The following is a 25000-nucleotide window of genomic DNA, read 5'->3' on the forward strand; positions in this document are numbered from 1 at the left end:
TCTACCACCCCCCCAATAATTAATTATTCCAAAGAAAATAAAAAAAATAATAAACATCCACTAGTAATCTGTAGTCATTTTGAGATAAATATTTTTATACTGAAAGATTTTTGAGTTGATAACATCTAGGTAAGTGGTGGTGTATCTAGGTGAGTGGTGGGTGGTGGTCCTGACATCTAGGTGGGCAGTGCGTGGTGGTGTTGACATCTAGGTGAGCGGTGGTGTTAACGTCTAGGTGAGCGGAGGGTGGTGGTGTTGACATCTAGGTGAGAGGTGGTGTTAACGTCTAGGTGAGCGGAGGGTGATGGTGTTGACATCTAGGTGAAAGGTGGTGTTGACGTCTAGGTGAGAGGTGGTGTTAACGTCTAGGTGAGCGGAGGGTGGTGGTGTTGACATCTAGGTGAGAGGTGGTGTTAAAGTCTAGGTGAGTGGAGGGTGGTGGTGTTGACATCTAGGTGAAAGGTGGTGTTGACGTCTAGGTGGGCGGTGGGTGGTGGTGTTGACATCTAGGTGAGAGGTGGTGTTAACGTCTAGGTGAGCGGAGGGTGGTGGTGTTGACATCTAGGTGAGAGGTGGTGTTAAAGTCTAGGTGAGCGGAGGGTGGTGGTGTTGACATCTAGGTGAGAGGTGGTGTTAACGTCTAGGTGAGCGGAGGGTGGTGGTGTTGACATCTAGGTGAGCGGTGGTGTTAAAGTCTAGGTGAGCGGAGGGTGGTGGTGTTGACATCTAGGTGAGAGGTGGTGTTAACGTCTAGGTGAGCGGAGGGTGGTGGTGTTGACATCTAGGTGAGCGGTGGTGTTAAAGTCTAGGTGAGCGGAGGGTGGTGGTGTTGACATCTAGGTGAGAGGTGGTGTTAACGTCTAGGTGAGCGGAGGGTGATGGTGTTGACATCTAGGTGAGAGGTGGTGTTAACGTCTAGGTGAGCGGAGGGTGATGGTGTTGACATCTAGGTGAGCGGTGGTGTTAACGTCTAGGTGAGCGGAGGGTGGTGGTGTTGACATCTAGGTGAAAGGTGGTGTTGACGTCTAGGTGGGCGGTGGGTGGTGGTGTTGACATCTAGGTGAGAGGTGGTGTTAACGTCTAGGTGAGCGGAGGGTGATGGTGTTGACATCTAGGTGAAAGGTGGTGTTGACGTCTAGGTGAGAGGTGGTGTTAACGTCTAGGTGAGCGGAGGGTGGTGGTGTTGACATCTAGGTGAGAGGTGGTGTTAAAGTCTAGGTGAGTGGAGGGTGGTGGTGTTGACATCTAGGTGAAAGGTGGTGTTGACGTCTAGGTGGGCGGTGGGTGGTGGTGTTGACATCTAGGTGAGAGGTGGTGTTAACGTCTAGGTGAGCGGAGGGTGGTGGTGTTGACATCTAGGTGAGAGGTGGTGTTAAAGTCTAGGTGAGCGGAGGGTGGTGGTGTTGACATCTAGGTGAGAGGTGGTGTTAACGTCTAGGTGAGCGGAGGGTGGTGGTGTTGACATCTAGGTGAGCGGTGGTGTTAAAGTCTAGGTGAGCGGAGGGTGGTGGTGTTGACATCTAGGTGAGAGGTGGTGTTAACGTCTAGGTGAGCGGAGGGTGGTGGTGTTGACATCTAGGTGAGCGGTGGTGTTAAAGTCTAGGTGAGCGGAGGGTGGTGGTGTTGACATCTAGGTGAGAGGTGGTGTTAACGTCTAGGTGAGCGGAGGGTGATGGTGTTGACATCTAGGTGAGAGGTGGTGTTAACGTCTAGGTGAGCGGAGGGTGATGGTGTTGACATCTAGGTGAGCGGTGGTGTTAACGTCTAGGTGAGCGGAGGGTGGTGGTGTTGACATCTAGGTGAAAGGTGGTGTTAAAGTCTAGGTGAGCGGAGGGTGATGGTGTTGACATCTAGGTGAGAGGTGGTGTTAACGTCTAGGTGAGCGGAGGGTGGTGGTGTTGACATCTAGGTGAGAGGTGGTGTTAAAGTCTAGGTGAGCGGAGGGTGGTGGTGTTGACATCTAGGTGAGAGGTGGTGTTAAAGTCTAGGTGAGCGGAGGGTGGTGGTGTTGACATCTAGGTGAGAGGTGGTGTTGACGTCTAGGTGGGCGGTGGTGTTAACGTCTAGGTGGGTGGTGAGCAGTGGGTGGTGGTGTTGACATCTAGGTGAGCGGTGGTGTTGACATCTGGGTGAGCGGTGGTGTTGACGTCTAGGTGGGCGGTGGGTGGTGGTGTTGACGTCTAGGTGAGCGGTGGTGTTGACGTCTAGGTGAGTGGTGGGTGGTGGTGTTGACATCTAGGTGAACGTTGGTGTTAAAGTCTAGGTGAGAGGTGGTGTTAACGTCTTTAAGGTTTAATTTTTAATTTTTAAAAATCAGTGCGATTATTTAACCTTTATCATCTTTAATTTTATTTCACTGTGATATTGGAGTACATACTCCATTTGAAATTATTTTATCTAAAAAATATCTAATTTACCAAATATTTCATATTTACCAAATGTGTACCAGTGTTTATGAAAACAGACCAAATATTTGCATCCTGTGCACACCTAAAGTGGTCAATAATGAATTTTCACAGGCTATATTTAAAAGAAAAGTAACATTTCTTATTAAAAATGTCCTTCTTAAAGATTTATCTGGGGTCAATTTACAGCTATGTTATATAAGTGAAACAAAAGCTTAATAACAATGTGATTTCTAATCTGAATTATTGTATGAACCATATTTTTTCCACATTAAAATTACTCCATATAGCTATAAGTGCTCACTAGTATTTGCAGTTTCTCTGTATATTTTATATATCTTGTATTTTTATTATATCAATTGGTGATTCCACATCAAATGGTGATTCCACTAATAAACTATGCTGCATATGCTGTAAATACCGCTTAACGAGGCTCTGTGTATTGATTTAAATACTGCTTAAGGAGGCTCTGTGTATTGATGTAAATACTGCTTAAGGAGTCTGTGTATTGATGTAAATACTGCTTAACGTGGCTCTATGTATTGTTGTAAAGACTGCTTAACAAGGCTCTGTGTATTGATCTAAGGGTTTCTACCTTTCAGCATGCCTTTCTTCCTTGAGTGGATCAATATAAAAAAAAAATATTTCTCTGTCCAAAGCATATGCCATTGTCTTTTCTTAATGTCTCTTGCAGTCTGGTTACTCAGCATCCAGTTTAGACAAAAAGCATTGCCACTTCTTGACTCACACATTAAAGGTCACTGCAAATGTTTTTTACTGTGTTTGGGGCCTTAACCATTTTGGCTAGTGCAACATGCTTGCTGCATTGATCTTAATGCAGTGGGTACTACAGTCTTAGTACAGTCTTACTATAGTCAGTGATACAGTCTTACTATAATGTTACTACAGTCAGGACTACAGTCTTACTACAGACAGTACTACAGTCTTACTATGTTACTTCAGTCAGTACTACAATCTTACTACAGTCAGGACTACAGTCTTACTACAGACAGTACTAAAGTCTTACTATGTTACTTCAGTCAGTACTACAATCTTACTATAGTCAGTACTACAGTCTTACTGTGTTACTTCAGTCAGTACTACAATCTTACTATAGTCAGGAGTACAGTCTTACTACAGACAGTACTACAGTCTTACTATGTTACTTCAGTCAGTACTACAATCTTACTACAGTCAGGACTACAGTCTTACTACAGACAGTACTAAAGTCTTACTATGTTACTTCAGTCAGTACTACAATCTTACTACAGTCAGGACTACAGTCTTACTACAGTCAGTACTACAGTCTTACTATGTTACTTCAGTCAGTACTGCAATCTTACTACAGTCAGGACTACAGTCTTACTACAGACAGTACTACAGTCTTACTATGTTACTTCAGTCAGTACTACAATCTTACTACAGTCCGGACTACAGTCTTACTACAGACAGTACTAAAGTCTTACTATGTTACTTCAGTCAGTACTACAATCTTACTATAGTCAGTACTACAGTCGGTACTATAGTCTTACTATGTTACTTCAGTCAGTACTACAATCTTACTATAGTCAGTACTACAGTCTTACTACAGTCAGTACTACAGTCTTACTATGTTACTTCAGTCAGTACTACAGTCTAACTACAGTCAGTACTACAGTCTTACTACATCAGTGGCCAGACACTGTTGTCCTCCATATTCTGTGGTTTCTCTGTCATATATTGTTGGCTTCATTCACTGGCCCACAGCAGCACAACAAGCTAAAATGCCACCAGCAGGCGGAGATCCGCCCGAGCCTGTGAGGACACGTCTCTGCCAGCATGACTGCACAAGCACTGCTGCCCTACACAGCTCTCAGACCACAATGCAGCACTTTATACAGCAACATGAAACAATGCTGATGTTCAGCATGTAACAAATGACTGAGTGGAAATGTTCATACTTTTATTGTAATTTTCAAATGTAACATACATGTGGGCATGAAACAAGACTAATCCATATTCACCCGCTGGGGAAAAAAAAGTGCTTATCTTTTTTTAAACACAAATGATATCCAGGGTTATGTTACTGCATTAGAAGGTTCCTGAATTCTTTCTTCAGTTTCACTAATGTTAATTCGGCATGTGGGCCTACAGCAGTGTCGCGTTATAAAAGAACCCCGGGTTGTGAAACCACAGAGTCTAAACATACAAGCTTCTGAAACAATGGCTTCCTCCTCTCAACAAATACTTCTGAGCCAAACTAAAAGTGTCAACTGTTTGAGTGCTAACATTTGAAATTTGACTGCTAGCATTTTAGCGGTAGCATTGTGAACCTAGAAACAGAAGTAAATACACATTTTGACTTCCTTTCATCTCCCCACCACAATAATAAATAAAAGCTTTCTTCAGAAACTTCACAAATAACTTAAGAAAACTGGCATTAAACCATAAAAACAAGCTGGAACACTGTTCCCACTTCTGTAAGCAGTCGCACATGCCTTGAGGGCACGTTTAATGGCACCTCCGCAACAGAGAAGACGCCCTAACACTAACCCTATACCTAACTCTAACATTACCCTAACACTAACACTAACCCTATCCCTAATACTAACCCTAACACTAACCCTATACCTAACTCTAACATTAACCCTAACACTAACACTAACACTAACCCTATCCAATACTAACACTAACCCTATCCCTAATACTAACCCTAACACTAACCCTAACACTAACCCTATGCCCAACTCTAACATTAACCCTAACACTAACACTAACCCTATCCCTAATACTAACCCTAACACTAACCCTATGCCTAACTCTAACATTAACCCTAACACTAACACTAACCCTATCCCTAATACTAACCCTAACACTAACCCTAACCCTAACCATATCCCTAATACTAATAGTTCCCCTACCCGAACACTAACACTAACCCTATCCCTAACACTAATACTAACCCTAACACTAACCCTATACCTAACTCTAACATTAACCCTAACACTAACACTAACCCTATCCCTAACACTAATACTAACCCTAATGGTAGCTGCATGCAAGGCAGCTAAAATAAGTTGCTTTCACTTTGTTCAGGAGAACAGGTTTCAACCCATTATGAATATCAGTGCACCTCACAACAAACAACCATCTTTCACTTTCTGAATAATAAAATAATTTTGGTGTTAGTGGCCCTTAACCACCTTAGAGGTGGTAGAAACACATCTGGTTATTATTTACTGTCTCGCGACTTCACATTCATAGTTCAGACAGGAAGGAACTTGAACATACACATACAGACACATCCAGTATATTTGACTGTTAAATTCTGCACAGCACTCATTAATCACATATCAGTCAATTCTGCACAGCACTCATTAATCACATATCAGTCAATTCTGCACAGCACTCATTAATCACATATCAGTCAATGTCTTGTCATTTTCAGCAACCGCCTTTCACATCTCATGGAAACTGAACAATAACGGAGCGTACACGCTCACAATATGAAATACGCTTCAGGCGCAAATCTACCTTCAAACAAACCACCATCTGTGAAGCTCTAAGGGCACAGTGTGCGGACTAAGGGCAGAGAGGATGTAGCACCAGCCGTCTGGGTTTTGACGGACACAATTACTCAAACGCAAAGTCCAGGTTATTGCTGGGCCACCTGTACCGGGGTCAACAGGTTTGGCCTGGGGTCAGGGGCCGCTGTAGTACAGTTATGATGCCTCAGCCTGCAAGAGAAAGGAATTCGCTCTACATCGAAATGCGTATTTTGCCAACACAAAATCAGGAAGTGGCTTGATGTGCATTGACACAGAGGAAGTTTGAAACCATTTTGTATTATTGGATTAGTTGTTGTAAACATATTGCTTTCTTAATGTAGTCGTTTTGTTAAATTGTTTTTTTTTTACCCTGCCTTGAGACAAGCCTGAGTCACATCTTTACTGCTCGTGAATATATATACTGTTCACAGTGTTGTGAAAATTAAACAATTTGTTCCTGCTTACATCCATTCGAAATATTTGCCTTAACATGAGTTGAAGATAAAGCCAGTGTAAGGAGTCGCAGCTGCGAGACGCTGAGAGGTGAACACAGACGTCCCCGGTGAACGTGCAGCTCACCTGTCCCGAGATCAGCGCTCGCTCCTAAAGCGCCGAACCCGGCTGCCGTGCAACGACACAAACGTGCTGCAAATCACTAACGCGATCCTAAAGGTGCATAAGGTAAGTCTTACCTTCCAACTCGAATAAACGGCTTCACAGCGAACGTGGGGAAGTGCCACTCAGCGGATCATCCTGAGGACTTTGGTGTCTACATTTTCCGGGTTGGCCGATGATAAAGGCAGTGCTTTATCCGCCGTCCGCTGCACAGGTTCGCGCAGAGCTGCGACGCAGGCAGTCCGAGCTATAAAAGGAATTGATTTACACAAACGGAAGTGAAAGCGTTAGCACACGCCGCGCCACGCGCCTTCCGACAGCGCAGCGCTGAACCGCGCACGAGGGAAACGTTTCCGTGGACTAGCGACTACAAGGAAAAGGCACCGTGTCGTTTCAACGTAAAGTATTTATTCATAGATTTAACTTGATAGTGAAGTTTTTCTTCTGACTTACAGTGCATCAAAACACAGACGAAAACCAAGGGAAATAGTGGCAAAATACATCCGACATGTTACGTTAGGATCAGATCCAGTTATTTTCCAGAAAAGCCGCTCGAGTGGTTCAAACACCAGCCGTGGTTTGTAGCCTACGACACGGCAACACAGAGACTCTTAATTACCACCAGTTACTGAATACCCAAGAGTGCATCTCTAGGTCAAGTGTTTCCTATCTAAACAAGAATTTCACACTTTTTGGTGCAACAAAAGACTGTGTGTGGGGGCTTCAAACTACACAATACATTAATGGCGATAAAACGGTTGCTGAGTCTTTCGCGATACTGATGTGGTTTACCCAAGTTAGAGCTAAGGTACTTGTAACATATCCTAAAACCGCTGAAAACTCGTTTATTCTCTATCCACTCAAAGGGATATAACCCTCTTCATACGGTATCCCTATAAATGACAAACACTATCAACAAATTCGTATAGGACGCGTTCATTAATATGTCATCTTTTGTTAATATAATACATTAAAACCCAAGAGGGAACCCTGGTTGAGTGAAGTCAAAGGCAGCGTCACGTTCACTCTGAGAGGTTACATCCAGTCACTCATTGCTTTGTTCCCATAAATTCAAATAAAAACAAGCAAACACAAAACAAAAAATTCCACAGGTATTGTAAATAGACCCCAAAAAAAGGTGTACATGAACTAGCACTGAACCTGTATTACCAGTGCTGGTCGATGTGTGGAGGTCCATAACGCAACAATCTTAGCTGCAGTCCTTTCCGAGTGTGATGGTAAGGTCAGGAACAGTGGATTTTCTGTATGTCTTTAGATGGATCACAGCAGGAGAGGAGGTATACTTGGTGAGATACATGTCTGCAATTACTCCACGACCCCTGGGGATAAGGGCCCTTTTCCCGAGATTTGTGACATCTGATGTGGCTTTACATAGTTGAGGAGACTCATGGACAGCCAATACAATGTAGTGTGGAGTAGGCGTCTTTACCATGACACTGAAACCCAGAAGACAAACATTACGTCTGGTTTCCGTTGTCCTCTGCAGCAAGCAATCTAACACATCTGGGTAATCCTCATTAATCATAGGTGATGAGACGCTCAGACGCCCAATCCTGGTAAAGTTTTACCCCTGGTTATCGTGCCACTGTACCGAACAACTGGGAATTCCAACACTGCTGTCATCTTTAGTGAAACATTCATGTCATTCTCTCGTTTCATTCATTGGTCTTAAGATGGACAGATGACTTTGAAGATACTAAGCCAAATCATTTAGGAATGGGTCTCGCAAGCAAGGTTAACATACATTAGCACACTTACATCATACATAAGTACATAAATATACGCAGACGTTTGTGCATATGTATGTACATAGACACACGTAATATGGACATACATATAATTCCGTGTGTGCACACGTCCACAAAAGATACAGCATACACTGAGAAATGTTAAGTGCTAGAACACGAGGAACGCTACTGCTGAGTTGGCACCGCTACTGTAATACTGGTAGGCAGAATAATGCAGTTTATGAACATCACGTGCTGGACGCAGTTCACCATTCACCAGCCCCGCACTGGGGATTCCATAACGACTCTTTTCCTTGTGTGTGTGTGTCCATTTGGAATCTTGAAATTTGCTTGGAATACAGCAGCTATGTACAGAGGCGGAGTCCAGTCCAGTGGGAGGCAAAGGGGCGGCGTTTGTGCTAGGGGCGTGGGCGCACACCTGTCAGTCACGATGTTAGTCAGACAGAATGTGGACAAAGGACATGGGGAAGACTCCTTTCCTCTCTGGCTGACCCTCTATGTGCCCGATCTGGACAAGACAAAGTGCAGAAAGAAGCTTTCGGTGTATTAATGTGAATATTAATGTGAATATTTCATGCCAAGGTTGGGTGAGTCAGGCAAGTCTTACTTACCCACCACTCCTGGTCCTCTTCCCCAGTAACGACGATGACCTCTCCCTCGGTGAAGGTCAGCTCATCATCGTTATCTGCTTGGCAATCATAGATGGTCTTCACCCTCTTTATTTTGCTCTTTCCCTGACGAACAAGACATGTTCCAGTTATTTGCCAGTATCAAGCTTGATTTGCCAGTATCAAGTGCTCTAGATTTGTAGTGTGCTATCACAGCGGCGAAGTTGATCACTAAAATATGTTAATATGACCCCCTGCAATGTCATGGTACAAGAAGCCCGCCTCCACTGTGCACGAGTGTCTCACCGTGTTTATCTTCCGTGGCAGAGGAACTGGCATCTCCACAACACCTGCCAGTGCGCCGTTAGTGTCCTCGCTGGCCTGCCTAGGAGAGAGCTCCCCCTGCTGGCTGGACGTTTGGGCCTCGGACATCTGCAGTCTGGGAGCTGCGTCTTCGAGTGCGGGCTGTTTGTGAGCGGGATCGGAGGACACAGGAATCTTTACGGCCAGCTCCGTTAGCTGCGGCTTAGGGGGCAAATCCTTGAGCTGAGGTTTAGGGGGCAGATCAGACAGCTGGGGTTTGGGTGGTAACTCGGACAGCTGTGGTTTTGGGGGTAGGTCCGATAACTGCGGCTTAGGGGGCAGATCCAAGACGTGTGGCTTGGGCGGAATCTCGCTTGGTTGGGTTCTCTCTGCCAGCTGAGGGATTTTGGGTGGAGGCTCCGTGGGCCTAGTGATTGTATCTGCAGCTCTAGTAGGTGTGTCTGACACTCTAGTGGGTGTGTCTACAGCCTGTGCAGGCTTCTGCAGAACCTCAGGGCCCTGGCTGGGCTTGTCCACTGAAGCGACACTGACCAGAGTCTTTCGTAACGCCACTGTAAGACAGAGGACATATATTTAATAACAGTGGACAGTACAACAGTACGTGACTCCATCAAGTAAAAACAGCCAGCACTAAGTACTGTAGCAGGGGAAACTCACCTTTCTGAGGTAGTTTGGGTAAGACTCTTGGACCAAGTGTTGATTTAGTATTAGTAGATGTAGTGCTGCAAGAAGGGGATAATATTGCAGCGATGAACAAGATGTTTTTGTAAAATGGTTGTGTAATTTTGACGTTCATTTCATGTGTAGATTAAGTTGTTTGGTTACTCCACCTTTGCTGCTGTATTCCTTCAAATTTGTTACCAGGAGAAGTTCTGTTTGCAGGTGGGGGTGTCGAATCACTTCCTGTAGATAAATAGAAAAGGTGTATTTACGTTTCAGTTGTTTAGGAGCTCAGACAAGAGAAAATAAAAGCACACAAATTATTTCTGCTGTTGTCAGTGGAGTGTTGGGTAGTGGAGTGTTGACAGACAGTGGAAGACTGCAGGGAGATTGTAGGGAGAATCGTGTAGCGATGGTACATTTCCTGTTGGGATGCTCTGAGAGCGCACACACGTACAGAGGGATGCCGACATCCTGAGAGGGCGCACACACGTACAGAGGGATGCCGACATCCTGAGAGGGCGCACACACGTACAGAGGGATGCCGACATCCTGAGAGGGCGCACACACGTACAGAGGGATGCCGACATCCTGAGAGGGCGCACACACGTACAGAGGGATGCCGACATCCTGAGAGGGCGCACACACGTACAGAGGGATGCCAACATCTTGAGAGGGCGCACACACGTACAGAGGGATGCCGACATCCTGAGAGGGCGCACACACACGTACAGAGGGATGCCGACATCCTGAGAGGGCGCACACACACGTACAGAGGGATGCCGACATCCTGAGAGGGCGCACACACGTACAGAGGGATGCCGACATCCTGAGAGGGCGCACACACGTACAGAGGGATGCCGACATCCTGAGAGGGCGCACACACGTACAGAGGGATGCCGACATCCTGAGAGGGCGCACACACGTACAGAGGGATGCCAACATCCTGAGAGGGCGCACACACGTACAGAGGGATGCCAACATCCTGAGAGGGTGCACACACGTACAGAAGGATGTCAACATCTTGAGAGGGCGCACACACGTACAGAGGGATGCCAACATCTTGAGAGGGCGCACACACACGTACAGAGGGATGCCAACATCCTGAGAGGGCGCACACACGTACAGAAGGATGTCAACATCTTGAGAGGGCGCACACACGTACAGAGGGATGTCAACATCTTGAGAGGGCGCACACACGTACAGAGGGATGCCAACATCCTGAGAGGGCGCACACACGTACAGAGGGATGCCAACATCCTGAGAGGGCGCACACACGTACAGAGGGATGCCAACATCTTGAGAGGGCGCACACACGTACAGAGGGATGCCAACATCCTGAGAGGGCGCACACACGTACAGAGGGATGCCGACATCCTGAGAGGGCGCACACACGTACAGAGGGATGCCAACATCTTGAGAGGGCGCACACACGTACAGAGGGATGCCGACATCCTGAGAGGGCGCACACACACGTACAGAGGGATGCCGACATCCTGAGAGGGCGCACACACGTACAGAGGGATGCCGACATCCTGAGAGGGCGCACACACGTACAGAGGGATGCCGACATCCTGAGAGGGCGCACACACGTACAGAGGGATGCCAACATCCTGAGAGGGCGCACACACGTACAGAAGGATGTCAACATCTTGAGAGGGCGCACACACGTACAGAGGGATGCCAACATCTTGAGAGGGCGCACACACACGTACAGAGGGATGCCAACATCCTGAGAGGGCGCACACACGTACAGAGGGATGCCAACATCTTGAGAGGGCGCACACACGTACAGAGGGATGCCAACATCCTGAGAGGGCGCACACACGTACAGAGGGATGCCAACATCTTGAGAGGGCGCACACACACGTACAGAGGGATGTCAACATCCTGAGAGGGCGCACACACGTACAGAGGGATGCCAACATCTTGAGAGGGCGCGCACACACGTACAGAAGGATGTCAACATGGCTTCAAAGCTCAGTTACATCTCCTGTATTGCTCTAAACTGTCCCGCGATTTTGCTCTCCTTCTGTGCTGCAGTTTGCGTGACATTTGGTTTGTAAGAATTGTGAATGGCACAAATGAAGGTTAAAAGACCTTTGCATGAGGGCCCCTGGAGCACAGGACTGGGGGGGTCAGAGAGTGTGCGCTTGTGGCCACCCGGGGGTGGTGGAGGAGCTCTCTTCTTGGAAAGGGTGGAGCTGCCACTCATGCATGTCTGGGAGGCCAGTGGGAGGGAGGTGGGTGGTCCGGAAGAGGGAACTAAAAAAGAAAGAGAGGAAGAGACAGGGCAAGAGGCAAAGAGTGAGAGAGAGAGTGAGAGAGAGAGAGAGGGAGAGAAGTGACAGAAATTGTTAATCCTGTTGCCAGCTCTGTGTTAGCAGTGTGCTGTGTTAGCAGGACAGATGATCTAGAGCAGAGAAGATGGGACATCTTTACTGCTACGATACTGCCGTCTGCGTCTTACTAAGAGACGACTCACAGTGTTGAATGGAAAAGCCTAATTTATTTGACAGAGGTTTCCTTATGAATAAACATTTTTAACTGCGAAGGTCTCATCCCATTGGAGCTAAAATACCTTCAAAAAAGACTTATGCAAATTATTAGAGGGATTTACAGTGACATCTTTCTTCACTAAACTTCATGTGGGTTAAACATCTGTGGGTTTTTGTTCTTGTTGTTTTGTTGTTGCCATAGTAACAGTACAACAACTATCTTTTTTTGTCACTGTACTAATTAAAGTAGTAGAATAATGTGGTACAGTTTCATTTCCAGCTGTATTTAGTTAAATAGTGCTCACCACAGCGCCTCCTGCTCTTACATATGAGCCCTTGACAGTGTGAACCGGTGGGGGAGGGGCCTGTGTGTGTGTGTGTGTGTGTGTGTGTGTCTCAAATACTACAAGCCCCTCCTCCTGTGTGCGTGTCTGAGAATACAAGCCCCTCCTCCTGTGTGCGTGTCTGAGAATACAAGCCCCTCCTCCTGTGTGCGTGTCTGAGAATACAAGCCCCTCCTCCTGTGTGCGTGTCTGAGAATACAAGCCCCTCCTCCTGTGTGCGTGTCTGAGAATACAAGCCCCTCCTCCTGTGTGCGTGTCTGAGAATACAAGCCCCTCCTCCTGTGTGCGTGTCTGAGAATACAAGCCCCTCCTCCTGTGTGCGTGTCTGAGAATACAAGCCCCTCCTCCTGTGTGCATGTCTGAGAATACAAGCCCCTCCTGTCTGCTGGATAATAATTTTCTCTGTATACAAAATTCTGCAAAAAACCCATCAGGTTTCTTACATAAGAAGGCTGTGACACTGATATGAGCGTCACAGTACAGCCCAGGAATACCCCTCAACCAGCAGACTTGGACCACTCTGATGTCACTAATCTCCATAATTGGGGCAGGTGTGTGCAGGGGTGTGCAGGTGTGTGTAGGGGTGTGCAGGGTTGTGCAGGTGTGTGTAGGGGTGTGCAGGGTTGTGCAGGTATGGCGTGGGAGTGCAGGGTTGGAGAAGAGAGTGGGGGCTCACCTCCAATAAGCAAACAAGCAGAATAACGATCTAACAGTTTAATACTGATCTTACAATCCAATATTGATCTAATAATACTGATCTAACAATCTAACAGTCCAGTATTGATCTAATAATACTGATCTAACAATCTAACAGTCCAGTATTGATCTAATAATACTGATCTAACAATCTAACAGTCTAATACTGATCTAATAATACTGATCTAACAATCTAACAGTCTAATACTGATCTAACAATACTGATCTAACAATCTAATACTGATCTCACAGTCTAATACTGATCTAACAATCTAATACTGATCTAATAATACTGATCTAACAATCTAACAGTCTAATACTGATCTAATAATACTGATCTAACAATCTAACAGTCTAATACTGATCTAATAATACTGATCTAATAATCTAATACTGATCTAATAATACTGATCTAACAATCTAATACTGATCTCACAGTCTAATACTGATCTAATAATACTGATCTAACGATCTAATACTGATCTAATAATACTGACCTAACAATCTAATACTGATCTAATAATACTGATCTAACAATCTAATACTGACCTAACAACTAACAGTCTAATACTGATCTAATAATACTGATCTAACAGTCTAATACTGATCTAATAATACTGATCTAATAATCTAATACTGATCTAATAATACTGATCTAACAATCTAATACTGATCTCACAGTCTAATACTGATCTAATAATACTGATCTAACAATCTAATACTGATCTAATAATACTGACCTAACAATCTAATACTGATCTAATAATACTGATCTAACAATCTAATACTGACCTAACAACTAACAGTCTAATACTGATCTAATAATACTGATCTAACAATCTAATACTGATCTAATAATACTGATCTAACAGTCTAATACTGATCTAATAATACTGATCTCACAGTCTAATACTGATCTCACAGTCTAATTTCAATCTAACAGAGCAGTGCACGTCACACCCACGTATGTTGGGTTTCTCTCAGAGGCATGAGTGGCTACTACTAGTGGGATATGGTGCAACCATGTCATTTCCTCTTCTGGGTTAGAAAAGCCAGAGACTGCAGAAAAAGATGTCCTACGAAGAGCTACAGCCACACATATTTGAACTCAATTCCCCAATATTTCTATTGCCTGTATTTGAATTCTATTCCCTCATATTTTAATTCTATTCCCCTGTATTTGGACTCTATTCCCTGTATCTGAATTCTATTCCCCGTATTTAAATTCTATTACCTGTATTTGAATTATATTCACCACTCATGCACTCTGCACTAAGCAGAGGCACTATTCTGCCACTAGAGCGGCGGGTACCTTTGGTGGCGCTCTTGGTGGGCGCAGCGGGGCCGTCGGGGCTGGGTGAGATGGGCACCTCAGTGGACGTGCTGTAGACCGGGTTGGCAAAGGCGCCGTAAGAGAGGCGCTGCTTGTCACGATGGCCCAGGTAGCCAGGCAGAGAGAGCTTCTCCTGGGGTGACATGCTGGAGGCATGACAGAAGCTCTGTGGGCGCGGAGAACGCTCCTTCTTCACCGGACTCGGCTGCTGGAGACACACGACAAAACGGAATCCGTCTGAATCGGACCACTGATATTATTCACCTTGGCCTTTTCTCTCCTGATCATTGTACTGGTGTCAGTCATTTAAATCTTAAATCTCCAATGGCTAGAATAAGTGTCAATCACAGAGTGGCCAGGTCATGCTGGTGTCTTCAGATGTGAAGAATCCAATTGCATGCTGGCCCATCTGACCCAGTGATCTAACCCAGTCTAACCCAGCAGTCTAACCCAGTCTAACCCAGCAGTCTAACCCAGCAGTCTAACCCAATCTAACCCAGCAGTCTAACCCAGTCTAACCCAGCCGTCTAACCCAGTCTAACCCAGCAGTCTAACCCAGCAGTCTAACCCAGTCTAACCCAGCAGTCTAACCCAGTCTAACCCAGCAGTCTAACCCAGTCTAACCCAGCAGTCTAACCCAGTCTAACCTTATCATCCAGGTCATCATCACTCTCATCAATCTCCTCCAGCCGCAGGTTCCAATCATACTCCACATGGACGTGAGGGTTGAACTTCCCAGCTGCTGCCTCCACCAGCTTTGCGCACACACACACACACACACACACACACACACACACACACACACACACACACACACAGAGGCAAGAAGATATGGCTCAAAACCACAGGTTTTATCTCTATTGTATCACAGTTTGAGGGTGCTGATGTCACAACATGAGGATGGTGATGTTGTAATTAAAGCTTGCTGTAGCTACAAGCTCAATTTTAGCCAAATTCATGTCATCTAAGAGTCAGCGAAATGATGCCATAGCTGTAGTGGACGCAGACACTTACAGCTTCCTCACACTGTGTGTTTTTCAACCTCCTAGCGATGTCCAGTGCTGTTTCCCCATTTTGATTGACTGAAATGACAAACAGTGACTTAATCTCCAGCTGTCTTGGGTGGAGTGTTGGTTCTTTTCTCTGAAGCTTGCCAATCAATCACAATGATCTATAAAACATCTGTGTTGTGTTCAACACACCTAAATCCATAATCTATAAAACATCCGTGTTGTGTTCAACACACCTAAATCCATGATCTATAAAACATCTGTATTGTGTTCAACACACCTAAATCCATAATCTATAAAACATCCGTGTTGTGTTCAACACACCTAAATCCATGATCTATAAAACATCTGTATTGTGTTCAACACACCTAAATCCATGATCTATAAAACATCCCAGTGTTGTGTTCAACACACCTAAATCCATGATCTATAAAACATCTGTATTGTGTTCAACACACCTAAATCCATGATCTATAAAACATCCCAGTGTTGTGTTCAACACACCTAAATCCATAATCTATAAAACATCCGTGTTGTGTTCAATACACCTAAATCCATAATCTATAAAACATCCCAGTGTTGTGTTCAACACACCTAAATCCATAATCTATAAAACATCCATGTTGTGTTCAACACACCTAAATCCATGATCTATAAAACATCCCAGTGTTGTGTTCAACACACCTAAATCCATAATCTATAAAACATCCGTGTTGTGTTCAACACACCTAAATCCATAATCTATAAAACATCCCAGTGTTGTGCTCAACACACCTAAATCCATAATCTATAAAATATCCGTGTTGTGTTCAACACACCTAAATCCATAATCTATAAAACATCCCAGTGTTGTGCTCAATACACCTAAATCCATAATCTATAAAACATCCATGTTGTGTTCAACACACCTAAATCCATGGCTGGTTTGCCCCTGAGCAGCAGTTTGAGACACTCTGGCTTCTCGTATGTGCAACAATAATGAAGTGCTGTGTTCCCACTCTCTGTCTGCCTGTCCAGAGAGCCACTGTGGTACACACACACACACACATATACACACACAAATAAAATTTAATGTACAGTGGTGCTCGAATGTGTGTGAACCCTTTACAAGTGTCTATATTTCAGCATACATTTGACCTTAAACTTCAGAAGATTGTCACACAAGTCCTAGGGTAGAGAAGGTAGAGAAAGAGAACCAAACCAAACAAATTAGTCAATAATATTCAACTCTGTCATTTATATATTGAGGAAAATGATCCAGTATTGCACATATGTGAGTGGCAAAAGTATGTGAACTTTTAGGATTAGCAAATAATTTGAAGATGAAATTGGAGTCAGGTGTTAAAGGTTAAAGTCCATGAGTCCATCATTGGAGAACACTGAACAACAGTGGTGTTCATGGCAGGTTGTAAGGAGAAATCCGCTGATATCCAGAAAGAACGTCGCTGCCCACCTGCAGTTTGCTAAAGATCGCATAAGATTATTGGAACAATGTTTTATGAACACAAAATAAAGACCTAAATAAATCTTTATGGTTTAAATGAGAAGCGTTATGTTTGGAGAAACAATTCATTCCAGTATAAAAATCCTCATCCCTTCTGTGAAACATGGTGGTGGTAGTGTCACGGTTTGGGCCTGTTTTGCTGCATCTCGGCTTGTCGTCATTGTCGTCATTGATGGAACAATGAAATTTGAATTATACCAGCAAATTCTTAAGATAAATGTCAGGATATCTGTCCACAAGCTGAATTTCAGGACATTATGGAATGGCCAAGTCAAAGTCCTGACCTTAATCCCATAGAAATGTTGTGGAAGGACCTGAAAAAAGCAGATCACGGGAGGAACCCTCCAACATTGCTGAGCTGAGGCTGTTTGTATAGAGGAGTTCCTCCACACTGATGTGCAGGACTTATCAGTACAAGGGGGTCACACCAGATACTGAGAGCAAAGGTTCAGACTAGGGTCAAGGTTCAATTTAGGGTTGTGGTTGGGGTTAGTGTTAGGGTGGGGGTTGGGGTTGGGGTTAGTGCTAAGGTTACGGTTAGGGTTAGGGTTGGAGTTAGTGTTGGGGTTAGGGTTGTGGTTGGGGTTACAGTTGGGGTTATTGTTAGGGTTGGGTTTACAGTTGGGGTTAGGGTTGGTGGTGAGGTTACAGTTGGGGTTAGTGTTAGGGTTAGGGTTGAGGTTACAGTTGGGGTTAGTGTTGGGGTTGGGGATGCTGCAGCTGAATAAAGATAAAATAGATCATTTTATTTTGAATTAAAAATGAGAGATGTAGACTTGCTTCCAATTTTGACTCTACGACCCGCAAAACAAATTAACTTTTTGCAAACTAGGTGCACTGAAGGTGTCGTTTGTGCTGTTTTAGTGTCGTGTCAAAGCAGCACTGTCTAAAAATATTAACACGATTACTGATTTTTGCCAAAACAAGACCTCTATTTTACTAATGGTCTCCTTACAGTCTTCCTAAAAACTCAGACAAGTTCAGTTCAGTTTCAGGATGCAGCTTCCAGAGTTCATCCTAACGCCAAAATAAGGCAACACACCACCCCCGTTCTGACTCCTTTCAATGGATCCCAGGATGTTACAAAACAGAGTATCACAGAATGGTTTGTCAGTTTTAACAAATGGGAATGTCTATTAAATATCAATTAAATTGAGACCAAATATGGGAAACGTTTTTCATAAATTTGGGAAAAATTATCATTTTGAAATGGGTAATATTCTCTTGAATTGAGATTGTTTTTGAAGAAGTTACTCTAAACTATTTAACATGCAGGGACAGTTCCAGAGGTCCAGCAGGTGTTTATCAGAGACACCAGAGGTCTAGCAAGTGTTTATCAGACACACCCGAGGCCCAGCAGGTGTTTATCAGAGACACCAGAGGTCCAGCAAGTGTTTATCAGAGACACCAGAGGTCCAGTATGTGTTTATCAGCGACACCAGAGGTCCAGCAAGTGTTTATCAGAGACACCAGAGGTCCAGCAGGTGTTTATAGGAGACAAAACCCTATGGCTTCTTTAGAGAGACAAGGTGCATAAGATCCACATCACAAGACAGAAAGATGAGGTGAAAGGTTATAAGCAGAAGTTGCGATGTGATTTTCAGGGTCTTAAAGCAGGGTCTTAAAGCTACGGCAAATCGGCAGGTTGAGTATGTTGTCCTTTATATTTAATATCACTTCAGGTCTGTGGCAATTTCTGGATATAATATCAGATAATGAAACTTCGTTGGCTGTTTTTATGTGTTTTTGGAAGACAAGCAATGTTTTAAGAGGCTCATAAGATGCTTGAAAATCTTTTTTCATGTTCCCCCTGCTTTCCTCTACCTAAGCGGCTAGCCAGGGTCACAGGGTCACAGCTAGGGCCTGACACAGAGACCCAGTTCAGACACAGGACTCCACCATATCTAGACAGTAGTGAATGGGACGTCAAAGGACAGTACCTGTTCTGTACGAGGAAATCGACCAGGTGCAGGGAGGTCTGGTCGGAGGTCCGTACAGCAAAGTGTAGCGCCGTCTCCCCAGGGTCCTAACGCATACATTTACAGGTAATCACACCAAATGGTTTGCAGTTTGTACAACTCGGATTGCAATACAAATGCTTTAAAATTCAGAATAAAACTGATGTCAGTCTGTAAGTCTTGAAGCTAAATTGTGGAAAACCAAAATACTCTCAGGTCTTCTTTATGTTTGAAGTACTGAAAACTTGCTATAGAATGCCAGCCACAGATGTGGTTTGACCTTTTGTTTCTGAAGAAAGGAATGAAATGCCCCCAGCCGTAGAGAGCAGGGAGACTAGACTGGACCAGTGTCCCGCGCCGTGGTACCGTCTGAAGCTGAGGCTGAGGAACTGGCCCTCCCATTTCACACACGTGTATGAAATGCCCCCAGCCGTAGAGAGCAGGGAGACTAGACTGGACCAGTGTCCCGCGCCGTGGTACCGTCTGAAGCTGAGGCTGAGGAACTGGCCCTCCCATTTCACACACGTGTATGAAATGCCCCCAGCCGTAGAGAGCAGGGAGACTAGACTGGACCAGTGTCCCGCGCCGTGGTACCGTCTGAAGCTGAGGCTGAGGAACTGGCCCTCCCATTTCACACACGTGTATGAAATGCCCCCAGCCGTAGAGAGCAGGGAGACTAGACTGGACCAGTGTCCCGCGCCGTGGTACCGTCTGAAGCTGAGGCTGAGGAACTGGCCCTCCCATTTCACACACGTGTATGAAATGCCCCCAGCCGTAGAGAGCAGGGAGACTAGACTGGACCAGTGTCCCGCGCCGTGGTACCGTCTGAAGCTGAGGCTGAGGAACTGGCCCTCCCATTTCACACACGTGTATGAAATGCCCCCAGCCGTAGAGAGCAGGGAGACTAGACTGGACCAGTGTCCCGCGCCGTGGTACCGTCTGAAGCTGAGGCTGAGGAACTGGCCCTCCCATTTCACACACGTGTATGAAATGCCCCCAGCCGTAGAGAGCAGGGAGACTAGACTGGACCAGTGTCCCGCGCCGTGGTACCGTCTGAAGCTGAGGCTGAGGAACTGGCCCTCCCATTTCACACACGTGTATGAAATGCCCCCAGCCGTAGAGAGCAGGGAGACTAGACTGGACCAGTGTCCCGCGCCGTGGTACCGTCTGAAGCTGAGGCTGAGGAACTGGCCCTCCCATTTCACACACGTGTATGAAATGCCCCCAGCCGTAGAGAGCAGGGAGACTAGACTGGACCAGTGTCCCGCGCCGTGGTACCGTCTGAAGCTGAGGCTGAGGAACTGGCCCTCCCATTTCACACACGTGTATGAAATGCCCCCAGCCGTAGAGAGCAGGGAGACTAGACTGGACCAGTGTCCCGCGCCGTGGTACCGTCTGAAGCTGAGGCTGAGGAACTGGCCCTCCCATTTCACACACGTGTATGAAATGCCCCCAGCCGTAGAGAGCAGGGAGACTAGACTGGACCAGTGTCCCGCGCCGTGGTACCGTCTGAAGCTGAGGCTGAGGAACTGGCCCTCCCATTTCACACACGTGTATGAAATGCCCCCAGCCGTAGAGAGCAGGGAGACTAGACTGGACCAGTGTCCCGCGCCGTGGTACCGTCTGAAGCTGAGGCTGAGGAACTGGCCCTCCCATTTCACACACGTGTATGAAATGCCCCCAGCCGTAGAGAGCAGGGAGACTAGACTGGACCAGTGTCCCGCGCCGTGGTACCGTCTGAAGCTGAGGCTGAGGAACTGGCCCTCCCATTTCACACGATACAAACCAAATGACCACAGAGACAAGACAAGTCCTGCAACCAGTCAGTAATAGTGTAAACCCTGATTACACAATGAAACTATATCGGATTTAGACATGACTGACTATTTTACAATGACCAGTACTTGTACACACCAATCTAGGATAGTTCAGGGTCTGGGACATATAGTTCAGTTTTACAACACAAAACTGTCAAATCACCACCAGACACAACCATCCTGACGTGTGCTACTGAGGTTAGAAAGAAATGGAGAAGTGAATCTGGCTTTGCGACTGCAAAGATAACCACTTCTCACCACTGCTGGAAGTTCCTGAGCGTTGCTGAGTGTACTGGCAAAACAACATCAAGAACAACAGCAGTGACAGTTGAGGCCGAGGACGCTGACACGCCACACATGCTGCCCACCTGTCCTGCCTCGGGGAATGGATCCAACAGTTCCACACCGTCAGCGTAGAGCTGCACCAGGGCATGCAGGTCACGTGTCCGCACTGCCTCGTACAGGTCACCCTGCCGCGCCGTGGCCGTCGTGGGCGTCCGCCGGGCAAAGCGGTGCTCCACGTACTTGGCGTTGATGTACTCCTTCCTCTCGGTCCTGGGGGGGGTATCAAACACACCGGCCTCACACCAAGCACCTCCCAAACCTGCAAAGGTGCAGTAATCACTAAAACATGCCACTGTTTACTCACATGTCACTGGATGGAGTGGGCTTGGGGGAGGGACTTGGGAGGTTTCCTTCCAGGATTTCGTTAAAACTACTGTTCCCTATATTCTTGGCCAGCTAAGGAGAGAAAAATGAACATTACAACAGGCCAAACCAGACCAGACCAGACCAAGCCAAACCGGATCAGACCAGTCCAGACCAAACCAGGCCAAACCAGGCCAGACCAGGCCAAACCAGACCAGACCAAACCAGACCAGACCAGGCCAAACCAGGCCAGACCAGGCCAAACCAGGCCAGATCAGGCCAAACCGGGTCAGACCAGACCAAACCAGGCCAGACCAGACCAAACCAGACCAGACCAGGCCAAACCGGGTCAGACCAGACCAAACCAGGCCAGACCTTAGGTATTAAAGCACTAAACAGCTAAAGGTCAGCGCTGCTGTGTATTAGCTGTACGTTCCACTTGTTTGACGTGCTTTAAATAAGCGGTGTTAGGAAACTTAAATAGGCCACTAATTAATGAAGAGTGAATTAGTCTCTTCTTATAGATGCCAGTGTCAGTGGGTGATGCAGATTTCCAAGAATTTAGGAAACAGAATATCCCTGCAGCTTTTCACAGTCATCCAAGGTAACCAAATTCTGAAAACCCCTGAAAAAAGTTCTTCCTCCAAATCTCAAGATCCTTGTCCTCCTGTTTCTACTCAAACCTGCAGGGTAATATTTGTGAAAGGACTTAAAATTTAACTGATAGTTGTTCTGATTTATTGTCCCCAGACGTCTTCCCTAAGTCACTTGAAGATTAGTGGCCACACTGGCCTCAGATCAGTAAAACATCACTGCGCAGACACCTAGGTATCCTGGCAGTGTTTGGCATGTATAATAAACAGATATAAAGCCTTCAGTGGGACCTCTCAGCCTTGGTAGCATTTCCATGTCAGGAAGGATAGACTCCTGGTCTTCCCGTTAGTTTTGGAAGGTAAACAGAGAGGATTTCTGTGCTGCCAGGTTTGATAGATTGCCTCCATCAGTGCCTTCGTTTGCCATGTTTGATACATGAAGAATGACTCTGTTTGTCCAACTGCTGGAAGCCCCCTGATACACAAGACTTCGTTATGGGCCTCATACTCCCACACAGCTGTTGAGAAAGGGATCACTCATGTTGCGTATCAAACAGAAGCCATGTGTGTCTGTCCCTCACCAAGAGCTCAGAGGTGCCGAGTTTGTCCAGTTCTATGGACTGAATGCGAGAGACATGGACACCCATTTCTCTGTGGATCCCTGAACACTCGATACACGTCAGGATGCCCAGGTTGGTGGACAGCCATTTAGGTTCTGCAACACACACACAAACACACACACAAGAACAGGTACCGCTGAGCAGACACTAATGATAGGGCCACTGAGAAAAAAAATGCTTTGCTGTTCACATCACAGCCAGCAGGTGGCGCATGGCTCTAACGCTTTGATGTGAGTAAGCAAATTAAAGCAAGTAAAAAAGTTTCCAGTTCTCACTGTGCCTGTGTTTCCCTTACACACCTTCACTTCCTGCTGTTTTCGTGTTGCGTTCAGTTCCAAACAAATATTTGGTTGTAAGTGAAACCAAACAAGACAGCAGGAGGTGAACACTATTATGAACAGAGTGTATCTGAGAGAGAAGAGAGGCGTGAAACTGTTGGCTCAACTCAGTTACAGCCAGTATGTACATGTAGGCATTATGCTTGGATGCCCATGCAGATGCGTCTAGGGGCAGACAAATACCAGCCTACTCGCACAGAACACGCAGGCGTACAAACACACACACAACATATGGTTTTCTCAGCAAGGTAAATGCAATAAATGCAGACAGACCAGACGCATCTCATGACTCACTGTGACACACGCACGCGCAAGTGCAAGCGCAAGCGCAAGCGCAAGGTTTACCTGGCGCATCACAGTCACAGCAGGCATCATTCCCAGGTGTGCGTAAGGCGTCCTCGATGATGGCTTTGGTCAAGTCCTCCAGACTGTCGTCCCCGGCACTCTGTTCACCACGGAAAGCCATATTGAGTGCCTCCTCCTTACTGTTGGTCAGTACCGAGATCCATCTGCACACACACACACACACACGCACACACACACACGCACACGCGCACGCACACACGCACACGCACACACACAATCAGTACCTCATAATTTGCATATAGAAGCACAATGCACAGATGTACACATCAGTGTAAACACAGTGTCAGACACAAAGTGTTGTGCACGAACACACATGCAGAATTACACTCTCACACACACACACACAGAACTGCACTCTCTGGACTCTCTGGGTTTACTGGACTAGGTGGCCCGCACATGCATACACACACGCACGTGAGCACATGCACACATACACACACACAAACACAGGCTTGTAGACATCATGCACTCACTTACATCACAAACTCCTGCTCATCCTCCGCCTGGAAATGATACGTGCGGTTATCTGTGGGGGGAGGGGTAAAAGGTATTACATTATGCGCTTTTTAGCTTACACTGCACTTAGTCCATCTTTCTGTAATGGACTTCTGTGTGTGTGTTTGTGTGTGTGTGTGTGTGTACTCACGGGAAATCAAGTCAAAGCATTTCTTATCCTCCCCTGGTTTCACCTGGCAGGTGAGCAGGTTAAGTCGAACCGGCTGTCTGTTGGACTGCAGAGTACAAGTCACAGGAAGGGAGTGAGACATGGAGAAAGGTGGAGAAAGATGGAGATATGTGGAGAAAGATGGAGAAAGGCCACAGGGACTCCAAGCTGGACTTGAGCAGAACTCTGAGTCAGTCTTGGATGGGACTCACCGTGGCATGAGAGATGGTCAGGAAGCCTCCCTTCACTGAACACTTCCTCCTCTGCCACACCTTCCTGAGCCTAGTCAGTCAAAACACAAGCACAGCATCTCAGCACCTACAGGTCTACAGCTCACAGCACGTTACACACGCTGCACTTTTACAGTAAATACAGACTAAAAAAACACGTTTTCCTCTGCTGATACGGAACATTAAGGACTACCCCAGCAGCAAAGATGGCAGTTCTCGGTAGCAGTCGTTTGGCCATAGATCCATGGCTTTGGGCCAGTCCCAGACACGGCTAACATGGCTAACAGGAGCCACTCTCTAATAGGAGCCACTGAATTACTGGAGCAAAAAATGTTGGAATTTGAATCCGAGTTAAACTCTGTGAGACAGCAGCACTGCAGAAGTAGACAACCTTCTCCAGACCAGCAAAACACTAGATAAACACAACACTAGATAAACACAACACTAGATAAACAAAACACTATTTAAACACA

At 46.0% G+C, this 25000-nt stretch overlaps 2 protein-coding genes across 4 annotated transcripts in view; both read right to left on the bottom strand.

Annotated features, from left to right (window-relative positions):
- The window catches only part of fam49ba (family with sequence similarity 49 member Ba), a 19303-nt gene extending 12509 nt beyond the window's left edge, over nt 1–6794 (bottom strand). For both annotated transcript variants that reach the window (XM_081703023.1, XM_035536432.2), the window contains exon 1: nt 6625–6794. The gene's annotated coding sequence lies outside the window, so the exon portion shown is untranslated. The remainder of the gene's footprint in view (nt 1–6624) is intronic.
- Nucleotides 6795–6933: 139 nt separating this feature from the next.
- Nucleotides 6934–25000, bottom strand: part of asap1a (ArfGAP with SH3 domain, ankyrin repeat and PH domain 1a) — a 45735-nt gene continuing 27668 nt past the window's right edge. For both annotated transcript variants that reach the window (XM_035536231.2, XM_081703013.1), the window contains 18 exons: nt 24510–24579; nt 24280–24364; nt 24111–24159; nt 23613–23776; nt 22891–23024; nt 21718–21809; nt 21437–21623; nt 19234–19319; nt 16698–16813; nt 15794–15861; nt 15427–15534; nt 14759–14987; nt 12009–12173; nt 10079–10151; nt 9906–9970; nt 9231–9799; nt 8928–9050; nt 6934–8824 (listed from right to left, as the gene is read on the bottom strand). In XM_035536231.2, the coding sequence (XP_035392124.2) occupies nt 8750–8824; nt 8928–9050; nt 9231–9799; nt 9906–9970; nt 10079–10151; nt 12009–12173; nt 14759–14987; nt 15427–15534; nt 15794–15861; nt 16698–16813; nt 19234–19319; nt 21437–21623; nt 21718–21809; nt 22891–23024; nt 23613–23776; nt 24111–24159; nt 24280–24364; nt 24510–24579 (2458 nt within the window). In that variant the 3' untranslated portion in view covers nt 6934–8749. The remainder of the gene's footprint in view (nt 8825–8927; nt 9051–9230; nt 9800–9905; nt 9971–10078; nt 10152–12008; nt 12174–14758; nt 14988–15426; nt 15535–15793; nt 15862–16697; nt 16814–19233; nt 19320–21436; nt 21624–21717; nt 21810–22890; nt 23025–23612; nt 23777–24110; nt 24160–24279; nt 24365–24509; nt 24580–25000) is intronic.

This window comes from Electrophorus electricus, chromosome 20, assembly GCF_041902795.1.
Source record: "Electrophorus electricus isolate QZ-2024a chromosome 20, ASM4190279v1, whole genome shotgun sequence".
Taxonomy (NCBI): Eukaryota; Metazoa; Chordata; class Actinopteri; order Gymnotiformes; family Gymnotidae; genus Electrophorus; species Electrophorus electricus.